The sequence below is a fragment of the Vidua chalybeata genome, chromosome 29 (assembly GCF_026979565.1).
Source record: "Vidua chalybeata isolate OUT-0048 chromosome 29, bVidCha1 merged haplotype, whole genome shotgun sequence".
NCBI lineage: Eukaryota > Metazoa > Chordata > Aves > Passeriformes > Viduidae > Vidua > Vidua chalybeata.
Window position 1 is genome coordinate 460,660 of NC_071558.1, and position 17,910 is coordinate 478,569.

Below are 17,910 nucleotides of genomic sequence, written 5' to 3' on the forward strand. Positions count from 1 at the left end.
ACCTAAACTTAAATCTACCCCTAACCACAAACCTAAACCCAGTCCTAAATCTAACACTAACCCTAACACTATCCCTGAAACTGACCTTGACCCTAACCTTAATCCAAACCTAACCCTAACCACAAAACTAACCCTAACTCCAACCCAAACCCTAACCCTAAACCTACATCTAACCCAAAAAACCTAAACCCAACCATAAATCTAACCCTTACCTTAACACTAACCCTAAAACTGACCCTGACCATAAACCTAACCCCAAACCTAACACTAAACCTAACCCTAATCCCAATCCTGACCCTAACCCTAACCCTAACCTGATTGTTATTGCAACATTGTTATTACAATAATGATATTGTTATTATAATAATCAATACATACAAATTAATGTAAATTTATGTAAATTTAATGCAATTTTTTTGGTGGTAACCTTTTTTAGCTAAGGTGTAAAACCACCCCGCAGCTTTGGGGTCTCTGGAGCAGAAGCCTCCACATCCCATGGGGGTTCATAAATTTACACTTTAGTCATTGGTCAGGTGAGACAAAGAAAGTGTTCATTGGAACAGGCAGCTGCAGGTTTCTATTTTCTCTTATTTTCTCATATTTTCTCTTATTTTCTCTTATTTTCTCTTATTTTCTCTTATTTTCTCTTATTTTCTCTTATTTTCTCTTTATTTCTTATTTTCTCTTATACTTTTTGTCTTGGTTTCTCTGTCAACGACCTTGGCAGAAAATCCTTTCAGGGGTGAACACGGATCCTCTCCTCAAACTTCTCTCTGCCTCGCAGAAGTCGCTGTAAAACCTCTCCCACAAACCCCCAAATCCTCAGGGATCCTCTCATCCTGAGCTCAACTCCCCGATCCTGGAGATGTTTTCCAGCCCTAGAAGATTCCGGGATCCGGAGGCGAGGACCGGGCTCCTGCTGCCACCTGGTGGGGTGTGACATGGCGAGGATGCGACACTTGGAGAGGCCACCAGGACCTGCCTGAGCTCGCCAAGGACGCTGCGACCACCCCGACCCCCCGTCCTGCCCTCCCCGCTCCTCCTCCAGCGCTGAAATAAATCGGATTATTTGGATTTATGTGTCGGAATTTTGGGCCGAGCTGTTGGTGTGAGACCACCCACCCATTTTCAAATGTCCCAAATTCCTCTCTCGTCCCCTAAATGTCCTTGGAGTGGCCCCGGCAGCTCCTCACCCCTCCCGAAGCTCAGGTACCGACCCCAAAGTTGTTCCCAGAGCCACCCACAAACACAACCCTAGCGCTGGCTGTCTCTGCGGGGTCGGTGCTCAGCAATCTGCCAAGGCTGTGCCCCAAAAGTCTGTGGGGTCAAAGGTGCTGCTGCCTGTGACCGTCCCAAACCCAGCCCTGAAGGGAATCCCCGCCCTGGGGCTCCCCCAAAAGCTCCGGGGGTCCCCAAAGAGGGAGAGCCGCCAGGGCTGATGAAGCTTCCCCAAAAAGCAGCCAGGGGCCTGCAGGGACTTGCTGCCTCTTGCCTCACTCTGCTGGGGAAGGAAAATTGGGCTCGAGCCCGTGGCCTGATCCCATTTCCAACCCACCGCTGGCGGTGGCACCGGAGGACGTGGTTGTGGCTCTGCCAGCCCCTCCTATCCCAGCCACTGGGAGATGCCGAGCGAGATCTGCTCCTATCTGGAGATCTCGGCCGGTGCCGGAGATGCTGCAAGCGGCACGCCCTGAGCAGGGGGAGGGCTCCGCAGAGCCCCGCGGCTCCTCCGGGGGACAAAGGAGCTGGGCTGGGAGTGGCCTCGGCCTCCGAGCCCTTCCCGAGTCCTGGGGATGGGTCAGAGCCTGGGCCCAGTTCCATCGGGGCAGGATCAGAGCCTGAGCCCAGATCCATCGGGGCAGGATCAGAGCTTGAGTCCAGTCCCATCGGGGCAGGATCAGAGCCTGGTCCTGGTCCTGGCTCTGTTGGGGCAGGATCAGAGCCTGGGCACAGATCCATCGAGGCAGGATCAGAGCTTGAGTCCAGTTCCATCGGGGTACAATCAGAGCTTGAGTCCAGTTCCATCGGGTTATGATCAGAGCCTGACCCTGGGCATGGCTCCAACAGAGCCTGACCATGGGCACAGCTCCATTGGGGCAGGATCAGAGCCTGGTCCTGGCTCTGTTGGGGTAGGATCACATCCTGAGCCCAGATCCATCAGGGCAGGATCACATCCTGAGCCCAGATCCATCAGGGCAGGATCACATGGCGATCTTGGGTGTCCCTGGGTGTCCCCACAGTGCCACCACTGCCCTGCCTGCTCAGGGCTCCTGCTCCTTTCTCACCACAGCAGCCCCAGCTCTGCTGCCCTTGCCTGAGCTGGGCCAAGGTGCCTCCAGTCTGGGCCCAGTGACATTTGGGACAGCCTAAAAATAAGATTAAACCCCCTTTTCCTGCAGCAATTCTTCTGGCCTGTGACATTTTCTAAACTTTGCCCGTGAACTCACAAACGCCTTGGGTTGTAGAGGAAAAAAAAAAACCCATTTAGGGGATGTGAAATGCAGAGTTTTACGTAGGAAGGGAACTTTTCTGGGCGCCCAAGGAGGTGCAGAGCCCTTTCTTCCTGACCTACATACACCTCTCCAGGTGTGCTGTAAACATCCTTGGAGCAGCAGAATAATGAGGGAGGCTCCCCTGGGAAGAGGCAGCCAGAGAACAGGACTGACCGGAAGGAATCCTCTCCTCCTCCCACTCCCGAGCCCTCCCGGAGCTGCTCCGAGCTGCTCCCACCACTCCCACCCCGGCCCGGGCGGATGCAGGTGAGTCTCTGCCGCTTCTTTTCGGCTTTGAAATGAGCTTTTGTGTTTCCTTGGAACTGGTTTTACCTGGCAGGGCTCAGCTCTGGCAGCAGCAGGACGGGATCAGCTCCCAGGCAGGAGGCTGGATGCACTTTCCGCACCTGCAGGAGCTGATTCATCCACCCCACAAGTGCCCGGGTGCTTACAGGGAGCAGCTTCCCTTTAATTGAACCAGGGAAAGTGGAGAAATGAAGGGAATCAAGGGGAAAGTCCTCAGAGAAGCTGGGAAAGAAAAAGTTTCTTTTTACCTCTGGTGAAATCGAATGCAGGAAGGCTGAGGCAGGATGTTTGGGTTTTTTGGAAGGGATATTTGGGATTTTTGGAAGGGATATTTGGGATTTTTTGGAAGGGGTATTTGGGATTTTTGGAAGGGATATTTGGGATTATTGGAAGGGATTTTCCTGTCACCCTGACATGGCTGTGGCCTCAGGTTCTGCTCCTCTCCAGGACTGGAGCCATGTCCAGGCTCATCAAAGCCATCACTGACATGATGCAGAGTTCCCAGGGCAGCCCCAGGAAGGGCAGGAAATCGGAGACCTTCAGCAGAAGTGAGTTCAAGAAGCTGATCCAGCAGGAATTCGTTCCTGTCAAGGTAAGAGCAGGGGCTGGAGGGGAAAAAGCGGGTGGGAAAGGGATGTGGAATTGTTGGAGCGAGTCCAGAATTTGATAAAGGGACTGGAGCCCTTTCCTGATGGATCCAGGCTGGGAATGTTGGGAATGTTGAGCCTGTGGAGACCCCAGAGTCCCTCCAGGATCTGCAGGGGCTCCAGGAAAGCTGGAGAGGGACTTTTCCTCAGGAACTGCAGGGACAGGACACGGGGAATGGGGTCAGGGGGGTATGATGGACACCCACAGCTGGGAACTCCCGAAATTCGGGAATTTGGGGAACCCAAAATTTGGGATGTGAGAGTGGCCTGCCCTGGGGATGCTGCAGCCACCGGGGGAGTCGTTCCTGCTGTCACCACAGCCCCCTCTGCCCTCTGGGGTATTTCGGGCTGGCCAGGGGGGTTGGGGGATCTGCAGCAGCCACCCCACACCCCGGGCTGGGCTGGGGTCTCTTCACTCTTGGGGTTTTTTCCCCGCGGAGCTCCCCTGCCCCCTTCCCTTTTCCCGCAGGGAATAGGAGGCCGAGGGCGTGGAAGGGGCAGCTCCAGCTGTGCCCCAGGCTCTGCAGCCCTGGCAGGGGGTTTGGGCATCCTCCAGCCCTGGCTGCTGCTCAGGCTGAGGGCTCGGAGGGGCTGACGGGGTCGTGTCCCCTCAGAGGTCCCCGAGCAGCAAGTACAGAGCCATCCCCCGGCCCTCGGAGCCCGACACGGAGCCCATGAACAAGGAGAGGGCTCCCACCAAGCCCTGCGTCTACTGAGGGCTCTCTGCTGCTCCTGGCACGTGGAGGGGGCAGGTAAGTGACAGCAGGGAGATGTCACCCGTGGGACCCCTCCTAGGGTGGGGACAGAGCCATCTCTAGTGTCACCCCAGGGTGACGAGGGTCATCAGTCCAGCGGGGAGGGTGGGATGGAGCAGGAGCTGAGCTCTGCTGGGTATTTAATCAGCTCTAATTAAACTTGGGCAGTAATTAGGCACCAATCAGTGCCAAGCAGAGCGGGCTGGAGGGAGGGACTCGAGTCCTGCCAGGTTTTGGGGTGGCCGTGGGTGAACCCCGCCGTGCGTTTTCCTCCCTTTCCGTAGGATCCCTGGATTGCTCCGGTGCTGGGATCTCCTTCCAGGCTTTCCCTGCTTCTCCTTCCAGGCCAGGCACATCCTGGGACAAGTGAGGACCATGCCCAGCTCCACCAATTTACCTCCATGAGGCAAAAATATCCCCAGGTCTCCTTCGGTCCCGACGCTCCAGCGGTGTCTCCTTGGGGTGCTTTAAAAATGCAGCTTTGAAGGCTTGTGTGTGTGTGGGGGTTGGTTTGGGGTAGATTTTCTCTTTTTTTTTTCTGATAAAAAGCAAAAATCTCAACCCTGCTGAAATCTCAACCCCTTCACCCCGGTTATTGATGGGGTGAAAGTGAAAAAATCCCTGGTTAATAGGGCTGGGATAAGCAGGGTAATTATTTGAGTCAGCACGTACAGCAATAACGAGCCCAAAGTGGCAATTCCTGGCGGAAAATTAAAGGTTTGTTGTTGGGAGCTCATCTCCAGCTCATTTGGAGTCGACAGCAAAATTCCCACGGGTTTTTGGGGGGATGGACACACCAAAAATGCACCTCAGCTGCAGCCAATCCTTCAGCTCTGGCTGAGGGGGCTCATTGTGGTTTTCACGGAGATCTTTCTGCACTGTAAATATCCCAAAGACGTTTTTTCCCGGCTTATTTTTCATCTTCCCACATAAACGGTTGAACACCACAAAAACCCAATAAAAACTGTCCAACCTGGTGCCTGCCTGGATTTTAGGAGCCTCCCGAGGCAGGAGGGTGCTCAAAGCTGTGCTGGGGAATCTCCGTTGGGTCAGGAGAGGCTTGGGAAGCCCTGGGGGTCTGGGGGGCTGTGGGGTCCAGCAGGAGATGCTCTGGGGAGAGGTTTTTGGGATTTCTGCAAGATTGGGATCCCCCAGGGATGGTCCCGCAGGGATGATCCACAGCCACCAGAGCATTCTGAGGGTTCAGGGGTAACGCAGCTCTGGCACAAACCCTGCATCAAATATATCCCGATCCTCCCAGTGGCACGGAAAACACGGGTGAGAAGTTTGGAATCAGCGATCTCAGAGGTCTTTCCCAACCTCTCCCATCCTGTGACTCTGAGTTTAGGGAAACACCAACGCCAGAGGGATTTAGGGAATGTGACTCTCCAGGAGGGCGCCGGGTAGGCTTTGGGAGCCCCGGGGAGGTGGGAGGGTGCTGGATTGTCAGAGCCCAGGACATCCCTCTGGCTGCCCTGGCTGTCTGAGACCCTGGCAGGGGGCTCGGAGACCTTGGCACGAAGTCAAAAACACCTGTGGCTTCCATTTTAGCCCGTGGGAAAAGCTGCCAACTTTGTGTGAGGAATTACAAGCCACAAGGGTTTGAGTAGTGTGGTAGTTGAGTTAACAGAGGGTGAAAAAGTAGAATTTTGGTGTTTTTAGAATGGGGTTGAGGGGGTACAAGATGGAGGGATTTGGGCGTGTCCTGGCCTTCTTCTCCTTCTTCTTGCCCTCCATGTCTTGGTGTGGTGGTGATTGAAGAGAGAAACTTCTGGGCTTTTGTCCTTTTTAAGGAGACAAAGGGTAATTTTTTACTCCATCAACAGGGGGCACATCCCTACACAGGGGTGGGAACAGCTCTGTAGGGGCTGTCCCTCCTTTTTCCGGGAAATGAGACAGCTCGGTGTCACTGATCTGTCACTCCAACCCCGATTCCCGAACTGTGTTTACAGCTCCCTGACTCACCACGATGTATATCGCTCCATTTTTATCTGTTTCCTGTGCCACGGCAGCTGCTAATTTCCAGCCTCACCTGCCTGCAGTGGGAAAACCCGTGAGTGCCTGCTTCTCCAAAGGTTCCTCTGCTCGGGCTTTGCTTGGTAAAATTAAGCCCAGGTTTAATTATAGCCCCTTCTGCTCCCAGAGCTTAATCTCTGGAGCTGGCACCAGACAAAGCCAGGAATGATCTGGGTAAAAAAGAGGGGAAAGTGGTTTTTTCTTCTCCATGAGATCCCAGCCCTAAAACCCCATCCTGGGCTGCCTCTCTGGCTCTGGAGAGCCTCCCAGCCCTAAAACCCCATCCTGGGCTGCCTTTCTGGCTCTGGAGAACATCCCAGCCCTAAAACCCCATCCTGTCTCTGGAGAACATCCCAGCCCTAAAACCATCATGGGCTGCATCCCTGGCTCCGGAGCGTAAGGAAACACCGACACCAGAGGGATTTATGGAATGTGACTCTTTATTTGGCACAGCCCAGGCAGCACAAGCCCGGCCCTTGCCAGGCTCCAGAGGGCACCGGGGAAGCTTTGGGAGCCCCGGGGAGGTGGGAGGGAGCTGGTGCCGGCTTGGCCTCTGCTGCTGGGACGAGGCGAGGACCACGCTGTCACTTCATCTTCTGCTGGGGCATCTGCAGCACCTGCTGCTGCTGCTGCTGGCCCTGCATCTGCGGCTTCCCGTGGCAGCCACCACCTCCCGAGCTGTGACAGCCGCCACCCCCCGAGCTGTGACAGCCGCCACCTCCCGAGCTGTGACAGCCGCCACCCCCCGAGCTGTGACAGCCGCCGGAGCTGCCACCAGAGCTGTGACAGCCCCCGGAGCTGCCCCCGGAGCTGTGGCAGCCGCCACCCCCCGAGCTGTGGCAGCCGCCGCTGCTCTGGCGCTGCTGCCGGTGGCACTGGTCCTTGTCCTGGCGGGAGCACATGGTGCTGTGCTGGGTGACCTGTGGGGACACAGCAGCTGGCAGGGGCTTTTCCTTCCTGCTCCTGCCCTTCCAAGCAAGAGGAATCTGGGTGTTCCTTTTCCCAGTCTCAGCCAGATCCCATATTTCTCTTTAAAGCTTGCACTGGATCCTTTTCCCCCCTGGCATAGTCCCCCAAGGCATTGGGGACACCCAGGCCATACTTGGCTTTCCAAAGCCAGACCCAGCACCCCAAACCCTCCCTCCACATCCCCATCTCTGCTCCCTCTGAACCCCTGGGCTCCCTCCTCATCCACCCCAGAACAAATCCCAGCCCCGTTCCAGGTGTGGGGATCCAAACTCACCCTCCCCACCTGAAGGTTCTGGAGCCCCCCAGCTCTTACCTGAGCTGCTGGTGCAGGAAGAGATGAGGAAAGATGAGAGGGAATGAGGCTTTTGGGGACAGGAGCACTTTTATACCCTCTCTGCACACCCCACCTGGAGAAGCCCCTCCCTGTCCCACAGCTCTGCCCGTTCATTTAATTCGTCGGTGGCTTTTTTTTTTTAATTTTTTTGCCTCCCCATTCCTCGGGCTCCTGGGGTGACTCACCTGATCCATGCTGGGATTGCCTCTCCTTCTAGGTCGCCCTTCCTGTCCACAGAACTTTAATTGCCAGCTCTGCCTGCGCGGGGCTGGGCTGGGGGAGCCGTGTGGGTGGCCCTGGTTTCCTCAGCTCGGGTTTGGTGTTGATCACACCCCGGGAGTGCTTTGGGTTCAGGGGGAGATGGTGTCTCATCCCCAAACCACAACTTCCCTTCAGAATGTCCTGAGGTTCTCTGGGCCTGCAACTCCACTAAAAACGGAGATGGGCCTGGAAGTACCAAAAACAGCTTTGGGAAAGGAGAAAACTCTGCTTTAGCAGGAATTCCCTCTGTGCTGGGCACTGGTGCGGGGAACTGTGTCCAGCTCTGGTCTCACATGGCAAGAAGGGCTGGAGTGGGTCCAGAGAAGGGAACAGAGCTGGGGAAGGGGCTGGAGAGCTCCTGAGGGAGCTGGAGGGGCCCAGCCTGGAGAAAAGGGGGCTCAGGGGAAATTTCTGGCTCTGCAGAACTCCCTGACAGGAGGCTCAGGTTGGAATCAGGAGGATTTTCTTTCCTGGAAAGGGCGGCCAGGCCTTGGAAAGGGTTTGGAGTCGCCATCCCTGGAGGTGTCCAAGGAAGGCATGGCCATGACCCTCTGGGCTGGGGATAAGGTGGGGATTGGGCACAGCTTGGACTTGATGGCCTTGGGGGGCTTTTCCAGCCTCAGGGATTTGGGGATTTGCCTGGAATCACCGTTGGCTTGTTCCTCTTAGAACTGATCAAAACACGATGGGGCAATGAGGAAACTCCAACATTTCCTGCCGTTGCCGCGAGGACCACAAGCAGCTGGAATTCTTATTTTGGAAGGAATAAGCCCTGCCCTGGGTAATGATCCAGGATTAGCAAGGTGATTAATTATGTGGTTGAGTCTCAGCCTGGGAATAATTCTGGAACAGCCATGCCATGGTTTTATTCCAGGTGAGCAGAGGAGGAGGAGGAGGATGAGGAGGAAGAGGAGAGATCCCACAGGAGCCCTCGGTCACACACAGCTGTGGGCAACTGGCAGACTGGCAGACCCCCGGGACTTTCTCCAGAGCTGCAGGAACACCCTTTTTGCATTTCCCCTGATCCCCAATTAGCTCTTAATTGGCCAGCAAATCCCGGTGCTGTTCTGACAGGAGAGCTCATGAGAGGTGATAATTTGGGATACTCCCTGTACCTTTCTGCTGCGTGGGCTGGGAATTCTTTAGGACCATGGAGCTTGTTTGGCTCTTTTCTGTCACTGCTTATGGAAGACATTGCAATCTTTAAACAGGAAGCAAAAAAGGGCTGAAATCTGGATCTTCCCATCTGGGAGCTGCTGTGGTTTTGTTGGTGTGAAAAGGCTTGGAAAACACTGGGTGGAAAATATTTCCCTTCCTCCCGAGCTCTCCTACCTTTGATTTGTCTTTGTTTACGTTGATTTTATGGTCACCACAGGGAGATGGACACTGAGTGGTTCCTGCCATCCAAAACCCATCCACATTTGCTGCTACCCAAAACAGAGGATTTTGGGAAAGGTGGGAGGACAGGGCAGGTGAAGCAACCAGGTGAGCAGCCTGAAGCATCTTTTGTGTTGCTAAACTTCTGCCACAATCTAGAACAGTGTCAGGACAAACTGTGCCTGGGTTTGGTCGCTGCTCCTCAATTGGGTTTTGTTCTGGCCTCAGCAGAAATGTGGTCAATGACCTCTGGGGGAAAAAAACACTCGAAGGAATTTTTGGCTGTGTTCATTTCCTCGTGTTTTAATTGCTTTGAGTTTGTTAACAATGGGCACCTCTACATTTTGTGGTTGGCCACCTTAATGTGCCTTGGAAACAGGTTTTGAACTGGGGGGCTCAAGGCAAACCCCAGACTGGGACAAGAAGCCTTCCTGAGCCATCCCTGCTCCAAAACCAGGGAGTGAGCTGCTGCCTGCACCCTTTTCAGCAATGCCAGAAATTTCTGATCCCCCTGACGCACTGGAGAACAATCTTATCACGGTAACATCCATTTCATGAATGGCAATACCAGAGCAATAAATTACCCAATTCGTTTTAATTACAAGCTGAGAAGAAATTTAGCAGCTCATTGTGTAACGATGGAGCAACTCCCATGGCTCAACCCAGAGCTCTGGCAGGGCTGGGCAGAGCGTTTCTAGAAAGGCTGGCTCGGGGTTTGCCACCAGCACATGGAGGTACCTCCCCCAGGGGCGGCGTCTTGGGGCCAAGCAGCAAAAAAAAAAAAAGGGGTTTTTTGTCTATAGGTTTTAATCCCTGCTCTGGAGCTGGCACCGCATAAAGCCAGGAATGATCTGGGTAAAAAAGCCCTAAAACCCCATCCTGGCTCTGGAGAACATCCCAGCCCTAAAACCCCATCCTGGCTCTGGAGAACCTCCCAGTCCTAAAACCCCATCCTGGCTCTGGAGAGCATCCCAGGTTTTTTTTGCTCGAAACCTCTCGGAAATGATGGATTATGGTGGCTCAAATGTAGTCACAGACTGATCCAGACACAACTGTGCCAGCGTGAGCAAAGCATTTATTTCAGCACCCACAGAGAAGCTCAGGACAGGTTACAGGAATCACCAGGGGAGGGGGAGGACACGTTGTCCTTGGAAATTGCTGGGCATGTGCAAAGCTTTCCAAACATGGATCCAGGGCATTCCTGTGGATCACCTGCAGCTGGTGGGGTGATCAGTTGTCATTTGAGGATCCGAGGTAGGTGTTGCAGGAGATACTTCCAGTGACGGATCCTGCATTGGTCCCATGGAATCTGGATCCACGGCTCTTTTGGCTGCCAGATATGTTCCCGTAGTAAATGGATCCGCCACCGCTCGCATGGCTATTGGATCCACCACTGCTTGCGTGGCTACTGGATCTGTCATCGTTCATGCGGATACCGGGTCCACCACCGCTTGGGTGGCCACCGGATCCACCACCACTTGGGCGCCTGCCACGTCTGCCACTGCTGCAGAGGCAAGGGGGTTCTCCATGGTAGGAGGACCATTCTGTGTCCTTGTCCCTGTCCTTGTCCTGGTGGGAGTACATGGTTGGAGACCTGCCGGGAAAACTCATCCGTGAGTGAAAGCAATGAGCAGGGACACTGCAAGGCTGCGTTGGATGGGACTTGGAGCACCCTGGGAGGTGCTAGTAGGGGCGGGGGTGGGGGTGTCCCTAAAATCAGCAAGCTGATTTTAAGGTCCCTTCTAACCCAACCCTTTCCATGATTCCATCATTCCATCATTCCGCAGCTCTAAGCCAAGTTCTTGGGTGGGAGAAGAGTTATCACCGCGCATCTGCCCGTGGTGGCCTCTTTGGGCAAGACTTGGTCTTGTAGATCAGAGAGAAGTGAAAAGAGAAGTGCTGGACAGACTCCAGAGCAAGACACGCAGAGCCCTCGGCCACCTGAGCCCGGAATTTTTATGTTTTCCTACTCGGCAGAAGGACTGAGATGGAGATAGGATGTGGAAGAGAAGTGCCCAAGAGTCCCGGATTGGGGAGAAGCTGGAGGGCATTGGAAGAGCAAAAATCAGATGGATCTGGACTCACCTGGATCAGAAGGAGCTCAAGAGGAGACCCTGAGGAGATGCTGAGGAGAAACAGGGAGCAAGGGCTTTAAATGGAAATTGGACTTCTCTGGAAATGGGATGGACCTGATTACTCAGCACCCCAAGCACTTGGCTAATTAAGAGTTCCCCCCCCCACCACTGAGCAGATCAATATCCTGACATCCCTCTTGCTACTCCATAAAAATGTTAATTGTCCACTACACCTGGCCAGGTGGGCCGCGGGGCTGGGAGAGTTCGGGATGGTTTTTGCCACCTTTGACTGTGACATTTACCTGTTCCTTGTGCCCAAATCCTGAACTGAGATGGGATGGATAGAGGGTGGGAAGGTGGGGTTGTGGGGTTGTAAAGGAAACCCAGAAATAAAAGGGAAAGGGAACAAAAAAGGCCGTGGTGGTGGGTAGTAAAAATAAACATAATTGGACAGGGCATAGCATCAAAGAAACACCAAAAATTCTGAATAAAGTCAGCAAAGAAGCACTAAAAGCAGTGCTGGGATTTTTCAAGCCATTTGTTTCTTTACTTAAAGGCTTTCAACCCAAACAGAAGGAATTTAAAGCCCCATGGGATGCGGAAAATGTCCTGGTAGGAGCGGGAGGACATCAGGATCTATGTCTTCAACGCTCTGCTTTGGGGACAAAAGTGTCTTTCTGCCCAGACCTGATCTCCTGTGGGGCTCTAGAGGCCACTGTGAAATTAAAAATAGCCTGGATTGAATGAAAATAAAACACCGGGTCCAGAAGACTCCTTGGTCCCCATTGGAGCTGATTCACTGGAGCTGATAGATGAGGAAATACGATTTCACAAACATTGGGGGAATGAAAATCCTTGTGAAGCTCATTATTCATGATTAATTACAGCCCTGTTTCCATGGATAAACATGTTCCATTGTTTGTCTCAGGGATGGAGACAAACACGTGAGCAGGGCCCGGGGGCACCTGGGCCCACCCTACAGCCGGTCTCTGTATCCCCTACAAAGCTCCTGCTCCTTGGAGAGGCATCCCCGGAACCACGGGGACCATTCTGAGCGGGAAATGGCTTCTTTTGGCGTCGTTTGTCAGTTTTTTGAAGGAATTGCCTTTGCAGAGGTTGGCGAGGGAGGCTTGGGGCGGTGTCAGTGTCAATCTCCACCCCTAAAACCCCCGTCCTGCACCTCCTTTGGCTTCTTTCCCTTTTCCTGCAGGAGAAATCCCCACCTGTGACCCTGGGGAAGCGGCTGATGGTGCCATGTACCAGGTCCTGACGCCAGGAGGGGATGGAGGCCCTCACCTGGGCTGGGGAGGTGCCAGGAGCTCCGAGCACGCGGTGCCGTGACTCACAGTGGCTCCACATCCCTGCTTGGCCCCAGAAATCCTTCCGGGGAGTTCCTCTCCCAACCCTACCAGACCCTACCAGGAATTTGGGGCCTTTCACCCTGTTAGAGCCATTCCCAAATCCTCTTCCTTGCCTTTTTTCCCCAGGGCTTTTTTTTGAGGTTTATAGTGCCAATCCAGCTGCAGCCATTGCCTCGTGGTCCCAAACAGACCCCTCTGCTTTTTCCCTCTCTGATGAAATGTGGATTTTTCTTATACAACGTTATTAATATTGAATTATCCCCTTGCATAAACACTCCGTGATGAAAACTGTTACTTTACCAAGCAGGAAATTGCCTGGAGTGGGAACGAGGAGCCACCAGGTGGAACCAACCCGGAGCCTCCTTGTGAGGGCGGGCGAGGCCGCTGCAAGCCCAGCTTTGGCCACCAGAAGGACCAGGAGTCGCTCAGACGGATGAGGAGATAAAAACACGGATGCGAGGGGGGTTTGAGCCAGCATTTTTTTATTGCCTCCACGTCTGCTGTGAAATGAAGAGCATTTTAAATTTCACAGCGTCAGCGGGTCACAACTTCAGAGCGCGTTACAAGCAGAGGGACAGAGCAGAGATCGGTGACAACACAGGACAGGGGGGGACAGGGACAAGTTCCCTTTGCTTCCCCTCACTCCTCACGTCCTTTATTTCATCTTCCGAGCTGGCACTTTGCAGATCTGCTTCTGCTGCTGGCGGGGGATGCCTTTGGCCACGGGCACACAGCCCTGCTGGACCGGAGGGGGACATGGACATGGACAGGTCTGCACCGGGGGGGGACAGCTCTGCACTGGGGGGGGGCAGGGACAGGTCTGCACTTGTGGGGGACAGCTCTGCACTGGGATGCTCTGCACCGGCGGGGGACAGCTCTGCACTGGGATGCTCTGTACGGCTGTCCCACAGCACGGTTTCCCACCCTGGGCCACTGCTGGCCCGTGGCACCTCTCGGAGCACACGGACCTCCCATAGCCCTGGCACCCCCCCGAGCCCCCGTAGCTGTATGTGGGTCTCCTGACGCAGCTGCCACCCCCTCCGTGGCACGAGCCCGAGGAGCCCTGGCACCTCTCGGAGCACACGGACCTCCCGTAGCCCTGGCACCCCCCCGAGCCCCCGTAGCTGTACGTGGGTCTCCTGACGCAGCTGCCACCCCCTTCGTGGCACGAGCCCGTGGAGCTGGAGTAGCCGTGGCAGCGCTCGGCGCAGCGGGGCTGCCGGTAGCCGTAGTGGCGGTAGTCATGGCCCCTCATGCCCTCCACGCCCTCGCCGTGGCAGCCCGAGGAGCAGCACGTGGCGTAGCCGTAGCGGAAGGGCGTACGCCGCGTGTCCAGCCAGGAGCCCGAGGGATCGTACCAGGTGGAGTTGAGGTTGAAGAAGGATTCCCTTCCAGAGGAGTAAATCATGTCAGGGCTGTGGGGAAAAAACCTGGAAAAGAGATGGGTTGGTGGTCAGCATCTCCTCTGATCGCGTTTAATTTCCTGTGAGGTTTGTCCTGAGGGCCTGGATCTGGAGGAAATTCCTGTGGCTGCCCAAGGCTGGTCAGATTGCATCCAGATTGCATCCAAACCCTCCTTCTGACCTTCCCTTTCCAATTTTTCACCTCCAAGAACAAAACCAACCGCAAGGCACCGCCACATGTGGCGGCACCGCTGTAAATCCCATCCCCGGGTCCCTCAAGAACTTCTCCCGTGGCAGAACATGGTCTGAAGGTCCAGGTGTGACCTCCCAAATCCAGACCCCCATCCAAGAAGGGATGAGCCTCACCAGGTCTCAAACGAAGCCAGGCACTGCCCAGGGGAGCAGAATGTGAGAGGCCAAGGGGCTGAGGGCTTTTATAGAGCTCTGAGTGTTCCCCTGAAGGTGAAACACGCGGCAGGAACGAGGATTAAATTATTTATTGGCAAAACATCTCCTCCATTTGGATGCTGTTCCCAGTGCCTGGCATGTTCTGCTTGACTCACCATTTCTGATAAGCATCTTTTAATTATAACATCGGTCCCCAGCAGGGCACATAAAAGACTGAGATGGCCTAAGCCCCACTTTGGCTGGGTGATACAGGTAATAAAGGACTTATTCACCCTCTGCAGGGGTGACCTGTGAGTCAGGAGCGGTGATGGCACCGCTCTGACCCTTCCCTCCTGCTGCCCGTGAGGAGCATCTCCAGCTGAAGCACGAGCAGGTGATGGGAAGAGCCAGCTCAGAGTCACCAAAAGCAAATTGTGCCCGTCGGTTTCCGTGATGAAGGGCTTGGCTCTGGGCATGAGGGAGCGAGGGCGGGCAGGGCCTGACACGGCTTTTCCAGGGAATTTCTGGCTGCCTCATTCCTGGAAGTGTCCAAGACCAGGCTGGACAGGGCTGGGATGGTGGAAGGTGTCCCTGCCCATGGGAGTTGCAGTGAGATGATCCCTAACGTCCCTTCCAACCCAAACCATTCCGTGATTCTGTTTCTCCTCCATTTCTTCATTCCGGACTTGCCCCTCCTCTCATGCCCAAGTTGGTTTTTGAGGTCCCTCCCAACCCCAACCAGTCTGGGATTCTGTTTCTTCTCCATTTCTGCATTCCAGACTTGCCCTTCCCCTCATCCCCAAGATGTTTTTTTGAGGTCCCTTCCAACCCAAACCATTCCACAATTCCATGGTTCTGCCCCATCTTCTGCGAGATTTTTGGCGCAGTCTCCTACAGCAGCCTTGGGGTTAAACTGGTGGAGGCTTGGACTGGGTGGATGAACAACATGGGGGTGAAAAAGGGGCTGATTCTGGTGCTGGTGCTGTTTAACACCTTCATCAAAAGCCTGAATAATGGGATGGGCTTGGAAAATCCTCAAATTGGGGTGATGGGCTGGAATTACTGAAGGAACAGGCCTGTGGCTGGGATGGGGTAACTGGGGTTGGGTAACTGGGATGGGTTAACTGGGGTGGGAGGGCTGGTGAAAAGCAGCTTGGAAGAGAAACGACCAAATCAGACCTGGAAGCGAGGGCTGAGCTGGCCCCTGGTCTGTGGGCCCTGAGTCACCGTTCTGAGAACTGGGAAAAGGCTGTGAAGAAAATCCCTAATAAAAAAAGGGCTCTGCCAAGGAGAATTTCACAGGTAAGTGGTTTTTTGTTTATCTAGTGGTTTTTTATTTGGCTAGAATTAGACACGAGAGAAATAAATTGTTGTGGTGAAGAAAATGAGGGTGAATTTCCTTTTTTTCCTTCCCAGCTCTCCGTGGTGGTTGTGTGAGGACACGCCCGGGCAATGCTGAGACAACACAAAGAAATTAAATTATTTATTTTAATGCACTTTGCGGGAGGCTTTTCTGGCAAAGTGAGGAGAAGGAGCAGGTTACCCGTGTACCTTCCTGCAGGAGCGAAAAGGCATCCCCGGCATGCACAGCCACCCCTCCCGTGCCGGGCCACGCGCTCATTATCATAATTAACATGTAAATGAGGATGCCCTTCCCGTGCACTGCTTCCATCCAGGGGATGAAGGTGCTGGCACGGCCGCAGAGCAGATGTGGGCGCCCGGATCTGCCCATCCCGAGCTCCCGCGGTGGGTAAATCACGGTGGGAGAATTTTCCACCTCCCAGCCTGGAGAAATCCCAGCGGGGCAGAGCTGAAACCCTCCCGTGTGAGCCCTGACTCTGATTTAAATGTACGAATTTCCTCGCGAGGATTTTAATGGCTTTCAACATCTCGTTTCAATGCCGGTGATGCTTGTGGGGGCAAGAAAGAGAGGAACTGAGGGTTTGCTAAACATTTTTCAATTTTATTCTTGAATACACGGGGAGGAGAGAAAGTTGCAGGAGTCCGTGGTGCTCCTGCCATCACAGTGGCTCCTTTTTTAACTCGTAAAGTCCTGGAGCTGCTTCCAAACAACCTTGAAAGCACAGCTCGGTGAAGCCCGGGAGAGCAGATCCTTGGCTGTTCCTCCGTGTCCGAGTGGCCTCAGAAGGGGGAACAACCCTCTGCTCCTCAGGGAGAACCAAAGCCCGGCAGGGGAAGACACCCCGAATTTAAAGTGTCGGTGCTGGGGCCAAGCAGGGGACGGCAGACCCCAAATCTGATGTGCAAAGAGCAGCAGCGAGCCCAGAGCGGCGGTGGGAGCATCCCTCGGGCCAGGGGCGAATCCCCCGATCGGGCAGGAGCTGGGGAGGGGTCCCTGGGCTCAGTTCTTCACGCAGAGCGGCACCAGCGTGACCTGCTTGTGCTGCTGGTGGTGGCCGGGCTGCGGTGGCAGGGGGACAGCGGGCGAGCAGCAGCGCTGGACGGACCGGTGGCAGCAGGGCACGGCCCGCGGGCAGCGCTGGATGCAGGGGCAGCGATGCTGCAGCGGCAGGGGCTGCAGGACCACCGGGGGCTCCTCATCCTGCTCGGGACACTGCTCCAATCGCCGGCGCGGCTTACCGCAGGAGTCGGGCTCCGGGCACGGCGGGCACGGGCGGTGCTGCTCCAGCGGCCGTCGGTGGATCTTCACGGGCGGGGGGCACACGGGGGGCACCGGGCTCACCTCCACCCGCCGCCGGGGCTTGCAGCTCTGCGGGTGTGGGCAGCCGGCGGGACGGGGCGGGCACAGTTCGCCGGGGTGGCAGCCCCGGGGCGCGCTCTGGCTGGAGCCCTCGGTGTCATGGCTGAGGCTGCCGGAGTTGGGGCAGATCTCGGGGGGGTTGGGGCAGATCTCGGGGGTGTCGTGGCAGTGGCCGGCGGAGCTGGGCCATGTCCAGCCCTTGTGGCCGCAGCCCGAGGGGTGCTGGCACAGGTCGTGGTCGGTGCCGCCTTTCTGGTGGAGCATCCTGGGGCAGAGATCACAGAAGCGGGGGGTTATCGAGGGTGGAAAAGAATTTCAGGGTCATCCAGTCCAGCCTGTGATGGATCAACATCGCCTAGCCCAGAGCACCGAGTGCCACGTCCAGGAATTCCTTGGGCATCTCCAGGGATGGGCACTCCAAACCTCCCTGGGCAGTCCCTGCCAAGCCCTGACTGCCCTTTCCAGGAGGAAATTCCTCCCGAATCCAACCCGAGCCTGCTCTGGCACAGCTTCTCTCCTCCTGTCCCTGTTCCCTGGGAGCAGAGCCCGACCCCCGCTGCTGTCCCCCCCTGTCAGGAGCTGTGCAGAGTCCGAAATTCCCCCTGAACCTCCTTTTCTCCAGGCTGAGCCCCCCCAGTTCCCTTGGGAGCTGCTTCTCCCATGACTCACAAATCCTTTGAGGGTGACCAAGCCCTTGGGCATAAACAGCCTGGGAAAAAGTAAAGAAAACACCGACGCCTTTTTTTTTTTTTTTTTTTTTCTTTTTGCTATTTCCAAGGGAAAACGGGGGAATCTGAGAGAATCC

At 55.2% G+C, this 17,910-nt stretch overlaps 2 protein-coding genes across 2 annotated transcripts; both read right to left on the bottom strand.

Annotated features, from left to right (window-relative positions):
• Positions 1-6,638: 6,638 nt before the first annotated feature.
• LOC128801370 (keratin-associated protein 5-4-like) lies at positions 6,639-7,549 on the bottom strand. Its single transcript, XM_053967205.1, has 2 exons — positions 7,499-7,549; positions 6,639-7,136 (listed from the first exon to the last, which is right to left on the bottom strand). The coding sequence occupies exon 2, from the start codon at positions 7,116-7,118 to the stop codon at positions 6,801-6,803; it is 318 nt and encodes a 105-aa protein (XP_053823180.1). The 5' UTR covers positions 7,119-7,136; positions 7,499-7,549; the 3' UTR covers positions 6,639-6,800.
• A 5,509-nt stretch (positions 7,550-13,058) lies between these two features.
• LOC128801372 (keratin-associated protein 5-2-like) lies at positions 13,059-14,001 on the bottom strand. The gene has a single exon (XM_053967208.1). The coding sequence runs from the start codon at positions 13,999-14,001 to the stop codon at positions 13,249-13,251; it is 753 nt and encodes a 250-aa protein (XP_053823183.1). The 3' UTR covers positions 13,059-13,248.
• Between the last annotated feature and the right edge of the window lie 3,909 nt (positions 14,002-17,910).

Bases quoted from the DNA above. Each gene is read 5' to 3' on its own strand.
- LOC128801370 (XM_053967205.1), bottom strand. From the start codon at position 7,118: ATGTGCTCCCGCCAGGACAAGGACCAGTGCCACCGGCAGCAGCGCCAG.
- LOC128801372 (XM_053967208.1), bottom strand. From the start codon at position 14,001: ATGATTTACTCCTCTGGAAGGGAATCCTTCTTCAACCTCAACTCCACC.